This window comes from Rosa rugosa, chromosome 5, assembly GCF_958449725.1.
Source record: "Rosa rugosa chromosome 5, drRosRugo1.1, whole genome shotgun sequence".
Lineage (NCBI taxonomy): Eukaryota > Viridiplantae > Streptophyta > Magnoliopsida > Rosales > Rosaceae > Rosa > Rosa rugosa.
The window spans coordinates 28844250-28862939 of NC_084824.1; the positions used below are offsets into that span (position 1 = coordinate 28844250).

The 18690-nt window shown below is 38.2% G+C and overlaps 2 protein-coding genes across 2 annotated transcripts; both read left to right on the forward strand.

The window, feature by feature from the left end:
• The first annotated feature begins 609 nt into the window (after positions 1 to 609).
• LOC133708928 (importin beta-like SAD2) lies at positions 610 to 11233 on the forward strand. The gene is made up of 22 exons (XM_062134516.1): positions 610 to 917; positions 1176 to 1311; positions 1414 to 1501; positions 1680 to 1829; positions 2511 to 2673; positions 3375 to 3559; positions 3647 to 3820; positions 4689 to 4834; positions 4913 to 5036; positions 5121 to 5301; positions 5858 to 6017; positions 6090 to 6131; positions 6212 to 6330; positions 6417 to 6615; positions 7275 to 7406; positions 7788 to 7891; positions 8082 to 8261; positions 8946 to 9085; positions 9154 to 9293; positions 9828 to 9988; positions 10140 to 10266; positions 10361 to 11233. The coding sequence occupies exons 1-22, from the start codon at positions 828 to 830 to the stop codon at positions 10519 to 10521; spliced, it is 3102 nt and encodes a 1033-aa protein (XP_061990500.1). The 5' UTR covers positions 610 to 827; the 3' UTR covers positions 10522 to 11233.
• Positions 11234 to 15809: 4576 nt separating this feature from the next.
• Positions 15810 to 17572, forward strand: LOC133710060 (uncharacterized). Its single transcript, XM_062136036.1, has one exon. It carries the CDS (start codon positions 15869 to 15871, stop codon positions 17402 to 17404), a length of 1536 nt encoding a protein of 511 aa, XP_061992020.1. The 5' UTR covers positions 15810 to 15868; the 3' UTR covers positions 17405 to 17572.
• Positions 17573 to 18690: the final 1118 nt, after the last annotated feature.

An 18690-nucleotide genomic window follows, 5' to 3' on the forward strand; every position in this document is an offset into this window, starting at 1 on the left:
TTTCTAATCAAATGAAGTCATCCGTTTTCCGCTTAAAAGAAAAAAATTAAAAAAGAATGTTGCAGTGACTTGGTAATGATTGGTTTGGTGGCTGTAAGTGTCTCATTTGTAAGTTACTGATCCAAAATTCTGACTCGTCTTTTGAGTATTAAAGATAAATCTTCCATACAAACTCAGCATGTTTGAGCAATCCCTGAAGTTAGTGTATATCAAAGAGGAAAGACAACAAACCTGCTCAGTTACATGAATCGGACCCACATATCATTCAACGCATTAGTTAAGGCTCACAAAGCCAATGATGATTCAATTGATTGTTTCCAATTTTTGTGACTTATCTCAATGATCGTCCTACCAACCAAACTCCAGTAGCGTCAAGAAGGTTAGTGTCGGTGAGAATCAAACTTAGACAACCATAATTACGGCCAAACCAAGTAATCAACCTATAAGAGTAAAAGAATTAAAAAAAAGAAGAAGTTTTAACAAAAAGAAAGAAAAAAATGTAATATAAAAAAGTAAATTGTGAACGTGCAATTTGGTTTTTTTCATAGGGCCCTGGAATGATTAGTTTTTAGTTAGAAGCGTAAACCCTAGTGGCTTTAAATAGCAGCACACTCAACAGAGTTGTATCCCTGTGCAAAAAGCCTTGTCTAAACCCTAGTGGTGACAACCTACTCTTATCCCTCGCCTTTCTGGTTTCGCCCCATCATCCCCTTCCTTCAATTTCAGCTAGGGTTTAGGTTCCCCGATCAATTTTGATTGTCCTGGCCGACCTTTTAATCCTATTGGAGTTTCGATTATCATCGAAATTCTGAAAAAAAAAAAAAAATATGGATCTTCCTGGCCTTGCTGTTATACTCCAAGCGGCTCTCAGCACCAATCCCGATGAGCGTAAAGCCGCCGAGCACAGCCTCAATCAGGTTCTTGTAATTTCTTGATAATCTTTTCGGTTTGATTGGATGTGTAATCTTGACTCGTGTTGATCAGAATTGTGAGAGTTCCTTGTTTGATTTGATTCATAGTGAATTGGTGTTATGTGGTTGGTGATGAGGAGGAAAACAAAAAAAAAAAAAATGATCGAAGTCGTAAAATTGGTGATAATTTTGATTAGGGTTTTATATGTATGTGTGGGGGGTTTTCATCTGATGATGTTGATGTTGGGGGGTTTTGGTTTGCAGATTCAGTATACACCGCAGCATTTGGTGAGACTGTTGCAAATTATTGTGGATGGTAACTGCGACATGGGTGTGCGTCAGGTTGCCAGCATCCATTTCAAGAACTTCATTGCGAAGAACTGGTCACCTCATGAGCCGGGTATGTAATGATTGATTGAATAGGGTTTGCGTTTGTATATGAAATCCGTGGATGAGTCTAGCTGTGCTTATTGTTCTGTGCCCTGTTGATTGTTGTGTGTAGATGAGCAGAATAAGATATCACAAGCTGATAAGGAGGTGGTTAGGGAGCACGTTCTTGTGTTTGTTACACAGGTTCCCCCTTTGTTGAGGTACTTTGTTTGCTGTTTCGGCTACTGTGGTTGATGTGCTTATAACTAGATTAAGCAACTGTGGGCCTGTGACTCTGCACGCACATTGCCTTTGTGTTTTGTTTTAAGTTGTTAGTTCTATATAATGTCTTGAGAAATTATGTTCCGTTTACGTTGGTGATCTAATGTCATTGTACAGGGTGCAACTGGGTGAGTGCCTAAAGACAATTATTCATGCCGATTACCCTGAGCAGTGGCCACGGCTTTTAGACTGGGTGAAGCACAACTTACAAGACCAACAAGTTTATGGAGCTTTGTTTGTTTTGAGGATTCTTTCTAGAAAATACGAGTAAGTGTATCATAATCTACTTTTCTTATGAAGTGATTCTTATATATGGCTATTGCCTGGAGTATGGCTATTGCCTGGAGTTGCACTGCCTTCTAAATGAAACTACAAAGTTTAGCTGCTAGTTTTCCATCTGAGGCATACTGTGTGCTTAATGTGTATTTGAACACAAGATTGTTATAGCAATCAAGGATAATTATGTTCTCTTATCCGGTGGGGATCATATTAATGAAATATTCATCATCTGGTTTCCTGATAGCTGTATTCCATAAATTTACTGTTGTGCCTGTGGCCATCGTATATACATGTGAATGGTGTCTATGCATGTCTCTAGAGTGATGTTGACTTGCATTGTTTCATTGTCACTGGGATGATGACAGTGTGGCGTCCAGTCCACTCACACATTAGAAATATAGTGATCAAGGAAGCATCACTGTTTGTGTGTTTAGGGTTTATGTCTGGGTCACAATTATTTGATTTTAAATTCAGAGAGATATCTGTCCAAACTCATCAGATTCTAGTAGTTTATATCCATTCATTTAGTATGAAATATATATTAAATGTTAGTTAAGAATTGTTGTCTGCTAGGCCTTCCATTGGTTTTTTTTTTTTTTTTTTTTTTTGTGCATGATGTGTGCCTTCAGAATTATTTTTGAATTTGACCATGTAATTTTATTTTCTTAGGTTCAAATCTGATGAGGAGAGAACACCTGTTTATCTTATTGTTGAGGAGACATTCCCACATCTGCTCAATATATTCAACCGGCTTGTCCAGATTCCCAACCCATCACTGGAAGTAGCAGATTTGATCAAGCTTATCTGTAAAATTTTCTGGTCATCCATTTATGTATGTTCTGGACAAGAGTTTTTTCGTTCTGCTTTTGTAGTGCATTTGAACCATATTGATGGGTTGATAAGTCTTCGTAAAAAGTTTGCTAATACCCACCTTAAATCACTCGACTTTTTAATGGAAATCTACAAAGTAATAATATTCCTTTTCAACATTTCATCAACTAAATAAATGTTTTATGCTTACTTGAAAGTTATTTGCTCAATCTGTGAAATGATATTATTCATGGTCAAGTTTTCTTAGGATTTGGGTACTAGTGCAATCAAGGCAGTGGTAGTATATATAACTTGAGACGTTAGTGGCATAGTAACATTTCCTTCCTGTCTAAGGTAGATGTCCATGACATGTATGAATCCTGCTGTATCTTATTTTTATAGCCCTCCAACAAGTATTGGGTCGTTACATATGTGTATATGTATTAGTCTATGGTTAGTTCTCATGGCTAGTTGTCCTGCTTTAAAGGTTCTTTACATGGAAACTGCTTTGCCTGAAAACATGCTACAAAACAGTTTTTTCCCCTCCTGAGTTCCTTTAATTTATATTGACACCTGGGTGTTTGAAAGGATTGGAAATTTTTGAATCACAGCTTTTGTGCCGTTATAAGTAATAATTTATTTGATAGGACAACCCTAAGGTCTCCTACTGGTAAAGTTTAGACTTGTGTTATTTACATATCCTTCATTTTGAATTATTGTCAGTTGGAGATTCCAAAGCAGCTATTTGATCCCAATGTGTTCAATGCTTGGATGATGCTTTTCCTAAATATATTGGAGAGACCAGTTCCAGTGGAAGGCCAACCTGCAGATCCTGATCTTAGAAAGGCATGGGGGTGGTGGAAGGTGAAGAAATGGACTATCCACATTTTAAACCGGTTGTACACACGGTAAGCTCTTGGATTAAATAAAATAAGAATGACCTTCAAGTGCAAAGCATTTATCTGTCATTTCATTTTTGATACCTTTGTCCACAGGTTCGGAGATTTGAAGCTCCAAAACCCAGAAAACAGGGCATTTGCTCAAATGTTTCAGAAGAGTTACGCTGGGAAGATTTTGGAGTGCCACTTGAATTTGCTGAATGTGATTCGAACGGGTGGATACTTACCTGACAGAGTTACCAATCTTGTTCTTCAATATTTAAGCAATAGGTGTGCCATTTTTTCTTCATAGATTGCATCCTCTTATTTCTTCTCATTTTATGCGGTTAGTGAATATTAAACTCTTTATCAGAGACATAATATTTGATGTGTTTACAATTTCTTTAAAAAATAGCTGGCTTATTGTAAAAGTAGTTATTCCTAAATCCTACATAAACCATTAATATTACATGGGAATGATGGGATGCTGCCCTAAACTGTAGTCCTTAATCCTATATGGAGCTGTCCAAATCATTTTTTTTTATTTCCAAAATGTCATCTGAATATATTTAACACCAAGTAGTCCTGCTTAAGGGTTTGCACATGTAGATCAATGCTTTGATCCCAATTCTGGGTTGGTTGGCCTGAGGTTTAAGACATATGATCTGAAAATTCAGTTCTTTTTTCTTGTAGTTCTATTTCTGTTCTGTGTTATAAATTTTCTGTGAAGTTGCTGTTCAATGCTTGAACTGTCTTATGAAACTTCAAGAGGACTCACAGAATCTATTATTTTGAATAATAAATTCTTATCTATAAAAGTGAGACTATCAAGTAGTGGGTATGTATATTGAATATGCAAACGTTGTTATAAGCTGCCGAGCAGACTTGCTTCTTTTGTTACTATTCCCTAAAGTAATTTGTCCGACTATTTCAATGAATATATTAGCAAGTTGTGGATGTCGGCTATTTATTTTGACAAAAGTACTTGATGGATTTCTTTTCTGCTCTCTTAACCCCAAGTAGGAACTTCCTAGTGTTAAAGTGCAGAGTTTAGTGTGGTGCAAGTTCTCAGCAGATTTCTTTTCTTTTCTACTTCATATTGTGGTTAAATATAAGTGGTGACTCCCTAACCTTCTTGTGAACTTATTTGTATATGCAGCATCTCAAAGATTAGCATGTATACTCTGCTGCAACCACGACTTAATGTTCTTCTTTTTGAGATAGTTTTTCCCCTGATGTGTTTCAATGACAATGACCAAAAGCTATGGGATGAAGACCCACATGAATATGTGAGGAAGGGCTACGGTTAGTTTTCTAGATCTTGTGTCATTGCTTGAAGATCTATGCCCTGCAGAAGTGTAACGCATTGTCTTGGTTGTGCAGATATCATTGAAGACTTATACAGTCCAAGAACAGCTTCCATGGATTTTGTCAGTGAGTTGGTCAGGAAACGTGGAAAGGAAAATCTTCATACGTTCCTTCAATTCATTGTGGAAATTTTCAAGAGGTAACTTTTCGTTTTCTTTTGAAAATGATACATATATTTGGTGCTTTGGTATTGATTTAGTTTTTACCTTATTGCCTGATCAAGGTATGATGAAGCCCCGATGGAATACAAACCCTATCGACAGAAAGATGGCGCGCTTCTTGCTATTGGAGCACTTTGTGACAAATTGAAACAAACGGAACCTTACAAGTCTGAATTAGAGCGTATGTTAGTGCAACATGTATTCCCCGAGTTTAGTAGTCCTGTTGGGCATCTTAGAGCTAAGGTTTGTTACATCAAATTCCTCTTGTTTTGTGTTTTGCATTCTTCTATAGAACTTAAAATTTGGTTTTTAGCTTTGCTTTTTGTTTTCGTTCCGTACATGTTGAAATGGAGGTATTCTAGGGAAGTGCAACCAGCACAAAACTCCTATCTGGAATATCCCTTAATTTTATAGTATATATGAGTTTTCTTTGAGTAGGATATCGTCAATTTTTATCTGTACAGAAAACCCAACTAAATGCTCATGAAGAAGCATCATGGAGATCTACATTTGGCAACTTTAAGAAAACAAGGAGCATAATGCTAGAAAAGAGAACAAGGGATGACTTGTAGTTTTATTAGGCTAGAATCCATTATTTCTGCGATGTTCCATGGTTTTTATTTGTTATTATTCGTGAATCCACTATATTCTTTCATATGTTTAAATGTGCACTTCATGCTTCCTTGTCTCTGTCATTTGGTCATTTTCTTTTAATGAAGCCATCTCGGTATTTCTTCAATTTTATATTTTATTTCATATGAACTGTTATTCTTATCCATTGTTGTTCCATTGTGATTAGGCAGCATGGGTTGCAGGACAGTATGCCCATATTAACTTCTCAGAGCCGAACAACTTCCTTAAAGCATTGCATAGTGTGGTCGCAGGGATGCGAGATCCAGAACTTCCTGTTCGAGTTGATTCAGTGTTTGCTTTGCGTTCCTTTGTTGAAGCTTGCAGAGGTACATACCTTCAAAAATCTCTCATAGTTGTTTTGTAATTTTTGATTTACTCTTCTTTTGTTTGATATGCAGATTTGAATGAAATTCGCCCAATTCTTCCTCAGCTACTTGATGGTATGTGAGACAGAAACCTTTGCTATGCATCATTTACAAACATCATGAGACTTATCCATTGCCTACATTTTATTGTTCAGAGTTTTTCAAGCTTATGAATGAGGTTGAGAATGAAGATCTGGTTTTTACCCTGGAGACTATAGTGGACAAGTTTGGGGAGGAAATGGCACCATATGCTCTTGGTTTGTGTCAAAATCTGGTAATATTTTCTGTTCATCATGTTCAGACCACCAAAGTATCATCTTTAGCTGTTCTTGCCTAAGTCTGTTACTTTCTAATTTATAGGCAGCCGCATTCTGGAGGTGTATGAATACAGCTGAAGCTGATGATGACGCCGATGATCCTGGTGCTTTGGCAGCTGTTGGTTGTTTGCGTGCTATTAGCACCATTTTAGAATCAGTGAGCAGGCTCCCACATCTCTTTGTCCAAGTTGAACCAACTTTGCTTCCTATAATGCGTAGAATGTTGACAACCGATGGGCAAGGTTTGTATGATACTTAACTCTGTTCCATGTTGTATACCTTCTCATGTCAAGTAATGTTAACTCTTTGTATTCTTTTATTCTTCTTAACTGCATCCTGCTAACTTCTTTAATTCTGTATGCGATATCTTTTTATTTATTTATTATTATTATTATTATTATTATTATTATTTAAGTTAAAGGAATGGAAATGACTGGTTTCTGTATGTGCAACATACATGTGTTTGTCCAAAACTTATTGTGCTTCTGGTATGTCAAAACTAGCAGATATGGTAGTGAAAGTTAAAAGATCATAAGCCTAGTGGCCATATGGATGCCATGTCCGGAAAGATCTATATAGGTCATTAAGAGATTCTAACATACCTAAGTGGAAATTATCCTTTTGCTATCTCAGTTCAGAAAGTTCTATGGTTCTCTGTTATATCACTGTCCACCAGATATATGGTTTGACTGGCATTGTTAACACATTGAAATAATGGCGAAAGCTTTTGAAATAAGCATAATCTATAACTCACCTTGTAAAAGAATCATTTATTCACTATGGGTTCTCACAAGTGGACATTGTTCGTGTTATTATTCAGTTTGTTGTCAACACTACAGATGCATCCCTTTTCATTTATTTGGTTTGAATGTATGCCCTTCTAATAAATTTTCTTATGCAGAGGTCTTTGAAGAGGTGTTGGAAATTGTATCGTATATGACATTTTTCTCTCCAACAATATCTTTGGATATGTGGAGTCTTTGGCCATTGATGATGGAAGCTTTAGCCGATTGGGCTATAGATTTCTTTTCAAGTAAGTTGAATTGTAGTAATCCTTTTTTCAGAGGGTTATTTGTTCTATCATTTTCTAAACATCATAATAGTCTCATATGTATTAATTTTATCTATTGATGAGGACTTTATGACGTATTATGACGTATCTGCTTATCTTGGGTATTCAAGAATAATGCATTATCAGTTGGTTTTAATGGGACAAAACTTTCCTCTTCTGACCGAAGATTTTCCATTTGAACCCTGCCCTTCTCCATATGATAATATAAAATTGATTGCTGGTGAAAGACAGCAAAAGTGTTAATGTGACTTAGAAGCCTAAGGATTTATGTAATCAAATTTGGACATATATGCATTTATGTACTTCTGTTAGGTTCTTATCAGACAATATGTTTCCTCCCAGATATTCTGGTTCCTCTGGATAACTACATATCGAGGGGGACTGCACACTTTTTATCTTGTAAAGAACCAGACTACCAGCAAAGCCTTTGGAATATGATTTCATCTGTGAGTTCCCTCTTCTCTAACCTTCTTGAATGATACCATGCATCAAATACTAGAACTACTAACCTATTGCATGGCGGATATAGAATCCAAAATAACATTTGACTTCAGTAATTGCTGCAGTTGTTGATTAGGTTGATGACATTTATGTTCTTGTTTATTTATTTATTACCTTTTTTTATGTCTATTTCAGATCCTGGCAGATAGGAATATGGAAGATGGTGATATTGAGCCTGCTCCTAAGCTCATTCAAGTACTTTTTCAGAATTGCAGAGGGCAGGTTGATCAGTGGGTTGAGCCATATATTAGAATTACATTTGAACGGTTACGTCGAGCTGAAAAATCGTACTTGAAATGTCTGCTTGTTCAAGTGGTAAGATACAGATAACTACTCGTGTGCTTTTGTATTGTTCCAGTATTTGTTTAATCTTTAATTAAACAATTTTGCCCAGATAACTACTCGTGTGTTATTGTATTGTTCCAGTATTTGTTTCATCTTTAAATAAACAATTTTGCCCAGTGCTTCTGAGTCTTGAATATCAGGAATTGTGCTTCATAGATGTTAGACGATTCATTTCCTGCCCCCCGATTCGTTCCTTGTATGGGTTGGTGTGGTGGTTTGGCACAGTGAAATAGTCTTTTTCATACACTATTTGGTTGGGTATCCCTTACTGAGTTTAACTTATCAGAAATAAGGAGTTCTTAGTAATTCGAGCTTGTCATAGTTTGCCATTAATCTGGTGAGGTGAGTGGAATATTTCTAAAGAAAGAGGTTTCTGAAATCCCAGAAGCAGTGGTGATACGCCAGAATAGTGGTACTTGACATAGTAACTGACCGTTTGGGGCTTTCTAAGTGACAAAATAAGTTTTCCACTAACCCTGCTGAGTTGCAATTGTCAGTGATGAAATTAGGGTTGACCGTAAAATGTCATTGTTTGGTATCAATTGTGTTTCCAATATATTTATTTATCGCTAATCCTGATGCAACCCTACTTGGCATCATTTCACGATTACTTTTGACATGCTGAAATTTATGCGGTTTTTTGTCTGTTTGAAGATTGCAGATGCTCTTTACTACAATGCAGCTTTGACACTCAACATATTGCAAAAGCTGGGTATAGCGACAGATCTATTTAATCTTTGGTTCCAGATGTTGCAAGAGGTTAAGAAAAGTGGCGTACGTGTGCATTTTAAAAGGTAATTCACTGATTAATTTTATTGTTATTGCGACTAGATCATTGGTAGTAATGTATAATTTAATGCAGGGAACATGACAAAAAGGTTTGCTGCTTGGGCTTGACATCATTACTTACACTCCCAGCTGGACAATTACCTGCGGAGGCTTTGGGCCGTGTTTTCAGGGCCACCCTTGATCTCTTAGTTGCATACAAGGATCAAGTTGCAGGTATCTTTCTGTCTTTTCATCTATACCAATTATTCGCCACTCATGTCATAGGCTAGCACTAGGCCCCCAATTTTTTGCCTCGTGGTCATTTTCATGTCCAGATATGGATCCAATAGTAGATTTGATCTTTTTCTTTTCTCCTCGACTTGGGCAAAATTAATCTTTCTTTTTTCTCTGCATAGTCTAATGAAGTATTTTATATTTTTCTTTCAGTTATACATGTGTGTATATATATATATATATATATATATATATATACATATCTAATTTTTTTTCCTTTTTACTCTTTATTCCTTACTCTGCATTAGAAATTTGACTTACAAAAATAGGGACGAATGGACGATGCAAGACTATATATATATATATATATATATATATATATATATATTGAATATATATTTGAAATGACAAGTTGTAGAGTTTATGTAGATTGAGAAAGGAGAATATTATTTATTTCGTAAGTTATTATTCTTCTTTTTCATGGGTCACACACTCAAACCTTTATATTGTAAATTCTTATGAATGCTCTTGCAGCTGCTGCAAAGGAGGAAGAAGCTGAAGATGATGATGATATGGATGGTTTTCAAACTGATGATGACGATGATGGCGGGGATGGATCAGACAAAGAAATGGGAGTTGATGCCGAGGATGGTGATGAAGCTGATAGCCTTAAATTTCAAAAGTTAGCTGCACAGGTGTGTTGTTATGTTTTTCCCTCCCACTCAAGCAATATTACTGTGCTCTGCCTGCCTGTAAAGGAATTTTTTTTTACTGCATTGCCTGTTTTCTCATTGTTTTGCTTGCTATATATCCTGTGTCTCATATTATCATTTGGTGGTGTCACAGGCAAAGTGTTTCCGCCCAAGTGATGAGTTCGATGACGACTCTGATGAAGATTTCAGTGATGATGAGGAGTTACAGTCACCAATTGACGATGTGGATCCTTTTGTCTTCTTTGTAGATGCAGTCAAATGTAAGTGAAAACTACTTCCCATGTTATATGGCTCATGTCTTGATTTTATGGCATGTATGACATGTGCTTGATGTCCTCTTTCTTGCTTTTGAAGCCGTGCAAGCATCGGATCCGCCTAGGTTTCAGAGTCTTACACAGACGCTAGACTTCCATTATCAGGCACTTGCAAATGGTGTAGCACAGCATGCTGAACAGAGGAGAGCAGAGATTGAAAAAGAAAAGATGGAGAAGGCTTCAGTTGCCACAGCTTCATGAATGCTGCTTTAACTCTTTTGGTGTGGATTCAATTTTGCCTTTCTCTTCTTTGCTTATTCCATTGATGTACTGCTGGGAATATAAGACAGAGTTGTTGGCTGTCCATTCAGAGCCTTTGGTTGCTCTAAAGGGCTTTTCATGTTTGAAGTGCTTGGAAGCATATCTGCTTCATGATAGCTTCAACAATATGCTAGATTTGATGTCAGGGAACTTGATTGGAGGAGATCAGGGAACTCTGCAGATGGCACTTCAATCTTGTTTTAGCAGTCATTGTCTGGTTTGAGGCTATTCTAAGGTAGGATATGCCTCGACCATCCTTTTTTCTTTTCTTTTATCTTGATAGAGTCTTCTGTTATTTAGTCATACCATTTATCTGGTTAAGATTCCCTTCTCAGGGCATTATTGGTTTTGGATCCCTTGCTATCTTCATTGTGCATATCAGCGGGGGTTCATGCACAGAGAGTTTGTAATATTTGTTGCCATTTTTGTGGCTACTACATGGGGGTGAATGATAGAGCTGTATTGATAGGTTGCCCTCAAATTTTCACCTGTCTTTCACGTTTCATAGTATACTCCACCAGATTCACTGGTATTCGTTTATTGGGTCGGTAGTTTTGGCATTGATGCAGAGAGCCTAGGGTTGCTTTCTGCTTTTTGTAAAACATGGATGATGATTTTTATAGAGGGATTTATTGGAATGATGTTTTGTGTATATTTATTTTTGTGGTGCTTAGCTTTGATGTTATTTTGGGAGGATGAGACACTAACTACTAACCATTGAGGTCCTTCTCACGTTAAAATAAATTTGGTCAATCTTGATTAAACTACTTTTGGGTAAAAGTTCTAATTGGTTCATGTGGTTTGGGATGATAATCAATATTAACTTTGTAGTTTCAAAATGTTTAATTTTACCTTTGTGAATTGCGAAGTCGATCAAAGTTGGTTTAAAAGTTAATTTTGACAAAATCTCTCTCATTTGCAAGTCATGACAAAATATTTCCGTGGAAATGAATATGTTTTCATTGATGAGCACCAATTTGTTTATCGATGTATAGCCAATTTGATCATCACTTGGTATGGAAATGTTACTGCTTGGCAGCTCATTTTGTTTGATTGTTTCTACTCCAGTCTTGGCCGCTCCCTACTGGTCAATACCATCGACCTCAAAATTGTCATTGTGATCACACCTGCAGCCGCAATGTGATTTGTCTCTATGGCTGCGAACATGAATGAATTGATTCCAGTAGCAAAAATGCCCTAGAAATGAAGGGATTGATTCCTGACATTGAAGTGGGATTTCCTTTGATCATGCCAACAGCCAACTACGTGAACAAAATTTTTATAAAATACGACTCTAGATGACTTTGCCAAGGTTTGATTGTTTTAGATACAACAGTAATTATTTTTGTAAAATAAGGTTTCGACCACTTATTTTAGTAGCATTTTTTCAATAATCAAAATAGTTTTAATTTTCATTTAGAGATAATTAATATACAATATCACTCGAAATCAGCTGCATTCTTATTCTAATTTCATATGGTTAGTAAATGACGTAATGTGAATGATTCAGTTTAGTTCATTTTCTCTCCATTCAAGTTTTCCATTGATAAATATCTCAACTCCAAGTAAATGAATGACCAAATTTAATAACAACCCATCAAAACTTTGTTACTAGGGATACTTATCATGACAACTAGCAGAATGTGAACCGTTCATCAAAGATGTTGAACCAGTACTCCTAATGTCAAATACCTGATTTGATTTGGTGGTGTCAATCAAGAATTTCATCGAGGGTGTTTTAGAATTTCACAAGTTTCATTAAACCTGCCGTTTATTGAGAATCATTTCCGAAAGTTTTTTTTTTTTTTTTTTTGAAAGGACACAAATTTGGAAGTTTTAATAAATGTGCCAAAAGCCCATTTGGAAGTTTGGGATTACTGTGCTGTGAGAAGAAGCACCTTTTGTTTTGCTGTGAGAGGAAACACTTTTGAAATTGCTGTGAGAAGAAGCAGTTGAGTGTTTGGTAAAATATTTTTAAAAGTGCTGTGAGAACGAAAAACAATTTCTAGGTGTTTGGTAAGTTGTAAGTAAAACCGTACCAAATTAAAATTTGTCTCATGTATTGTACTTGTACACTAGTTCAAATTATCAATGTATCACTTTTGTCTCAATATTAATTGTAGAAATTATATAAGCAATTTTAGGTTTTTTGTTATATGCGTGAAAATTTTAGGTTTTTCGGTTATGTATTGTGAGCCCGTGAAAATTTAAGGATTTAAGATATAATTATTTAAGATTTAAGTTTGCACTCTTTATAATTATTAATAGTGTTTGGGAGTATATTCAAAATTTTTAAGTAAGTGAAATCTTCAATTTGATAACTTCGACGTCCAAAAATTTCACGGAAATTACCACGGACTCATCGTAACGCGTACTTTACTATGAAATAAATAACTCAATAGTAAAGTACACGTTATGATGAGTCTGTGGTAATTTTGTGAAATTTTCGGACTTCGGAGTTATTTATTTCATACTTCAGAAGTTTTGAAATAAGGAAATTCATTTTAAATAAAAGAAAATTAGTGGTACTTTCTGGGTCGTAGATTTTAATCATCATTTAATCTCTCCCGTTGCTTTCAAGTATATAAGGGTCAAGATCGGATCAACGACCCATAAACCTCCAAAAATTTCAGAACTTGAGACTCGTTTCTGTTATCCGCGACAGGACTCGATCCTGACTTTCGATTCCGGCCATCTCCAGGTGTCGGAATACCGGCGTTCGGACCCCATCGCCGCGACCAAATCTATGCCTTGGGTTTTCACCGACGAGCTCCGATGAAGGCGATTCGAAGCTAAGAAGCTCCGGCCTTTCCAGGGAATTTTCGGCGTTTTTCGGCAACTCCGGTAATCATCGGCAATGCATGAGGTATGAAAGTGGATCTCCTCTTCACGCTCTACCTATTAATATACTTGGTTTCTACTATAGTTAGAGTTTAGGATGATTAACATTTTGGGTACAATTCGGCCACCGCCTAGGCCACTGTGTGGGGTGGCAACTTGGTTTGCTTTGGTCCTTTTTCAATGTAAATTTTAGAAAAGGACGAGGACAAATAAGGCAGTTCAAGGACTGTAATGTCATAGCATGCATATGGCTTTGCAGCTCCTAGGTTTGCGTGCCAAAAACCATGTAGCAGTAGGCTTGGGCACGGTCCCAGCCCGCAGCCAAATCATAGGGACCAGGACCGGGACCGAATTAAACGGGCCGGGCCCAAACTTCACATTTCAGCCTTAGGGACTGGGAAAAGCCCGGACCGTTTAGAAACGGGCCAATACTTGAGGGACCGGGAAAGGCCCGGACCGGATAGAAACGGGCCGGTCCTTAAAGAAATGGGCCTGAAAATCATCAATTGGTACTCCTATCACTAGCCAACATCTTCTGTCCTTCCTCTAAATCTACTCTACCAGGATATTGTTTGCACACATTCTCAATATGACGCCTAAGAGTTGAAGTACCATTAAAAGAGGAATTGGATTTAAACACAGTACTACAATACTTACATCTAGCTTTGCTGCAATGTCCGACTACATCTTCCTTCCCATCCTGTTCCGAGCTCATAATTGATTCGTCAATTTTCTTAAAATGATCCCAAACATTGGACCGGCAACTACTCCTTCGAGTCCGACTCGAATCCTCCCTCTTTCTCTTTTCTGTGTCCACCTGGCTTGAAGCTGCCGCACCACCATCAATCGCCGTACCACCATCAGTTGCCCCACTGCCTTGAGTTGTCACACCGCCATCAGCCGTTGGAGTCGCCGCCACCAGCTCACTCCCAGAAGTGACCATTTCAAACTGACGAAGTCACGAACTGGATTGTGGTTTCTGAACTCGATATAGGTAATAGGCAGATGAAAACAAACTGATCGCTTCTCGGATTGAAAGCGAACTGATCAAAACCTATTGGAAATCTGGATTGCTCAAAGCCAAATTGGGGGTTTTACTGTTTTTGGGTTCGAAGAAGCAGTGGAGAGCTCAAGCATTAGCACGACCTGATAGTAGGTCAAATTATCGAAACGAGTCGTTTAGAGAAGTGGGCTTCAGTGATCACCTGTGGTCGATCTCACACCACGGCGTGTATAACCAGCCTATCACAGAGGGACATATGGCACTATGGGTTATACGGGCCCTTATCCGGGCTTTTACATTACTGAGAACTCAGGCCCGGGACCGGCCCGTTTTATTCATAAATGGTCCGAGCCTTAAAATTTCGTGTTTTTTTTTTCAAGGCCCAAACTGATTTTCCGGGTTAAAACACCTAGGCCTATGCAGCAGCATCAATTCAACTATTCAAGATTGGATCAGAGACATGCTGGGTGTTTTCAACAAGCATCAGGTGGAGGTATTTTTTATGCTTTTATGGGCTATTTGGTCAGAAAGAAACAAACTAGTTTGGAATGGGGGCTTTTTCAATCCAATGAACACAGTTAGTTGGTCAATGACTCAATGCATTTGTTATTAGAATATCAACGCTTGCACCCAGAGAAGGTACCGACCAATAACAATAGGTGTGTGGCGAAATGGCAGTTTCCACCTTGTGGCAGACTCGATCAAGATGAATATAGATGGTGCCTACGGTTCAAATGGAAGCGGTGAAGTTAGGGTAATTGTTCGGGATGAAATGGGAAACTTTTGTGGTGTGTGGTCTAGAAAGATTCCTTATCTGAGCTCGGCATTTCATGTTGAAGCGGAAGCCTCCAGAGCAGGGTTACTTATCGCAATACATCAAGGTTGGAAGGAGCTCGCCCTCGAAAGTGACTGCACAATTTTAGTGATAGCCCTCACTCAACAGACACAAGATAACTCTGAGGTTAGTCTCGAATTGTGGACGATTGTAAAGATTACCTACAATCCTTTGATTGGATTACAATTCGACATGTTTTTCGTGAAGCAAATAGTGTAGCGCATAGGTTGACTTACGTTGCTAGTCTCGATCATGTAGTAGATTTTTGTTTAGATGAGGCTCCTGCTTTCTTGCAGGATGTTCTCTATGTGGATATTTGTAATGCAACTATGCTTGCTCGGGATTCAGGTATTACGTCCCCCCGACGCAGCAAACTAACTTATATAATAATAATATGAGCGTGGGGCTGAGTCTCTCTGCATGACTGGGTTCCAAACTCCGTTTCAATAAAAAAAGAAAAAAGAAAAAAGAGGGCAGTTCAGTTGACTGAATTGAGCACGAGAAGCACTTTTGGACCAAAAGCAGGTGCCAAACTGGGCCTTTAGCCTATACGGGGTTTATATTTTGAGTCTGATTTCCAAACCCTCCAATTAGATTTTGGTTCCCAAATGGCGAGGCCTTCCTCCACCGTTCATGTCCCCAATCGACGATTCCGTTCTGATCACGATAACGGCCGTCACTCCCCACCGGACTATGACAACTCACCTGACGACCGCCGCCACCGTCGCAGCCCCAGCTATGAAAGGTACGACCGCCACCGAAATCGCTCTTACTCTCCTGATTACCCTAGCCCTAGGCGAAGCCCTAGGTCCAACGGAGGCCGAAGATTCGGTCGGGCCGGGAACGACCGGTCTTACTCGCCTCGACGAAGCCCTAGGTCCAACGGAGGGCCGGAGTCTTTACCCAGGAGATTCGGGCGCGCCGGGAACGATAGGGACCGGAATGGAAGGTGGCCAGAGGCGGAGGAGTCCGACGAGGAGCTGAAGGGGCTGAATATTGAGGAGTACCGGAGGCTGAAGAGGCAGAAGCTGAGGAAGGCGTTGAGGAGTTGTATCTGGAATGTGACGCCGAGCCCGCCGAGGAATGAGAACGATGATTTCGAATTGGAGGACAAGGCTGACGAGATTCCAGAGGTTTTTGGTGAAGAGAACAACGATGCAGGCGAGAAATTGAAGGACAAAGCCAAGAGTGAATCGGAGTCTGAATCGGAATCGGAATCGGAGGATTCGCGGTCGAGAAAGAGGAAGAAGAGTTCGGGTTCTAAGCGTAGGAAGAAGAGTTCGAGATACAGTGATAGCGAATCGGAGAGCGAGAGTGATGATGAGTCAGATGAGGAAGAGGATCGCAGAAGGAGAAGGAAATCTAGAACTAGGAGTAAGCGAAAGAAGAGCAGAAGAGAAAGGAGAAGAAGGAAGAGTAGGCGGAGCAGCGATTCCGATGAGAGTGAAGCAAGTGATAGTGAGGAGGGTTCAGATTCTTCTGATAGGGTAAAGTCGAAGAAGAAGAAGGGAAAGGTGAGCAGTAAGAGTAAGAAGAAGAAGTACTCTGAAACGGAGAGTGAGGATTCTGGTTCAGAGAAGAGTTTGGATTCTGAAGTTGATGCCAAGCCTAAAGCTCTAGTCGAAGTGGAGGAGCCAGAAATGGATGAGAATAGTATTGAGGCCTTGAAATTGAAGGAAATCCTTGAGGCTCAGAGGAACCCTTCATTGGATTTGGATAATGAACCTGTGGTTGGGCCAATGCCCTTGCCTAGAGCCGAAGGGCATATTAGTTATGGTGGAGCGCTTAGGCCTGGTGAAGGTGATGCCATTGCACAGTATGTTCAACAAGGGAAGCGTATTCCGCGAAGAGGAGAAGTTGGTCTTTCTGCAGAGGAGATTCAGAAGTTTGAGGGTCTTGGCTATGTGATGAGTGGTAGTAGGCACCAGAGGATGAATGCCATTCGTATTAGAAAAGAAAACCAGGTTTATAGTGCTGAGGATAAGAGGGCATTGGCCATGTTTAACTATGAGGAGAAAGCAAAGCGTGAGCACAAGGTTATGGCTGATTTGCAGCGGCTGGTTCAGCGCCATATTGGACAGGATGTTGGTCCTACTCACGATCCCTTTTCTTCCAAGGCCTCCGAGGATCCTGATGATGATTAGTTTCATGTATGTTTTGTTGTTATTTGAGTTGTTTCTTCCTCTGCTTTCATGAACTAAATATGTTGTGAATTGATATTGAGCAGTAGCACTACTGAACTGGATGCTATGGTGATGGTTACTATGTTCTGGTTGGATGCTCTATGTTCACTAATATAACAGCTTTCTTCATTTGTAATGTGAGTAATGGAATTTCAAAAAGATAACTAAATAATAATTCTGAAAATGGATTTCTAATTTGATTATCAAGTTTTAATCAAATTAGAGTTTCGATAATCATTGAAATTCGGAAAATGGATCTTCCTGGCCTTGCTGTTAATTCTGAAAATACTAGTTTGGAAGTCTAATCTACTCTGCAGATGCATCAACTATGGAATTGATATATTCATTAAGGATAGAGTAGATCCTGCTTTGTTGCCTTTGTAGAAAAATTCATTGTAATGTTAATTTGAATGTATATTTGAAACAGAACTTTCTCGGTTCAACAAGAAAGCTTAAAAATTCTGCTCTTTGTGAATGTTTAATTTGGTGTTTACGAAAGAAGAATCATGATAACAATCATCAGTGAATGATTCGAAAACACAATGCTATTGCTTGGTTGTGTTCCAACTTTTGCAGTTTAGTTTTGTCATATCCTTACCTATATAAATCAAAATTCCATTACTTGAAAAAGTACTAGTTGAATTAGCTGGCTATGAATTTGTCTGAAAAAAAGAGTGTAAGCTGCCAGTTATATAGTGCTATACTAATATTAATTAGTAGATAGGTCTATGGCGATTTGACTATCCCTATCTGTATAATTTATCTCTGTATGGATGTGTCTTGTGTGTCTGTGCTTCCCCAGTATGGCTTGAAAATACTTTTTAAACTCGTGCCATATCTCTCTTAGAATGTGTTGCATGCTCTGTAGTTTACTTTCTCACCTGATTTGATTAATTTATCGGCATAATGAATTTTACCTTGGCTTGTCCCTTTACATATATAGATGTGATGAACTGAATATTTAAGTCAGTATATCTGAAGAATAATCTCTTACTCATTTGGCAACTGATTGTTAATTATTCCTGATTTCTTGTAAATTTGTCTCAAATTTTTGTATGCCTTGAAGGCAGTAGTTTCTTCAAACTAGTGTAATTCTTGTTTGATTGTAGTTTGTCAGCAATTCTGATGGTTAACCTCAGTTTGTAAAAAGAATATCCAAAAAGTTAAATTTAACTTTTGTTTAACTATTCTGCTGGAGTGAAATATTATTCTAAAATTAGTTAAATTTTAAAATTATTTTAAAATAA

Coding starts and splice junctions, on each gene's coding strand:
- LOC133710060 (XM_062136036.1), top strand. CDS start 15,869: ATGGCGAGGCCTTCCTCCACCGTTCATGTCCCCAATCGACGATTCCGT.
- LOC133708928 (XM_062134516.1), top strand. CDS start 828: ATGGATCTTCCTGGCCTTGCTGTTATACTCCAAGCGGCTCTCAGCACC. Junction 3,560..3,646: donor TTAAACCGGTTGTACACACG/GTAAGCTCTTGG, acceptor CTTTGTCCACAG/GTTCGGAGATTTGAAGCTCC. Junction 6,132..6,211: donor TCTTCCTCAGCTACTTGATG/GTATGTGAGACA, acceptor TTTATTGTTCAG/AGTTTTTCAAGCTTATGAAT.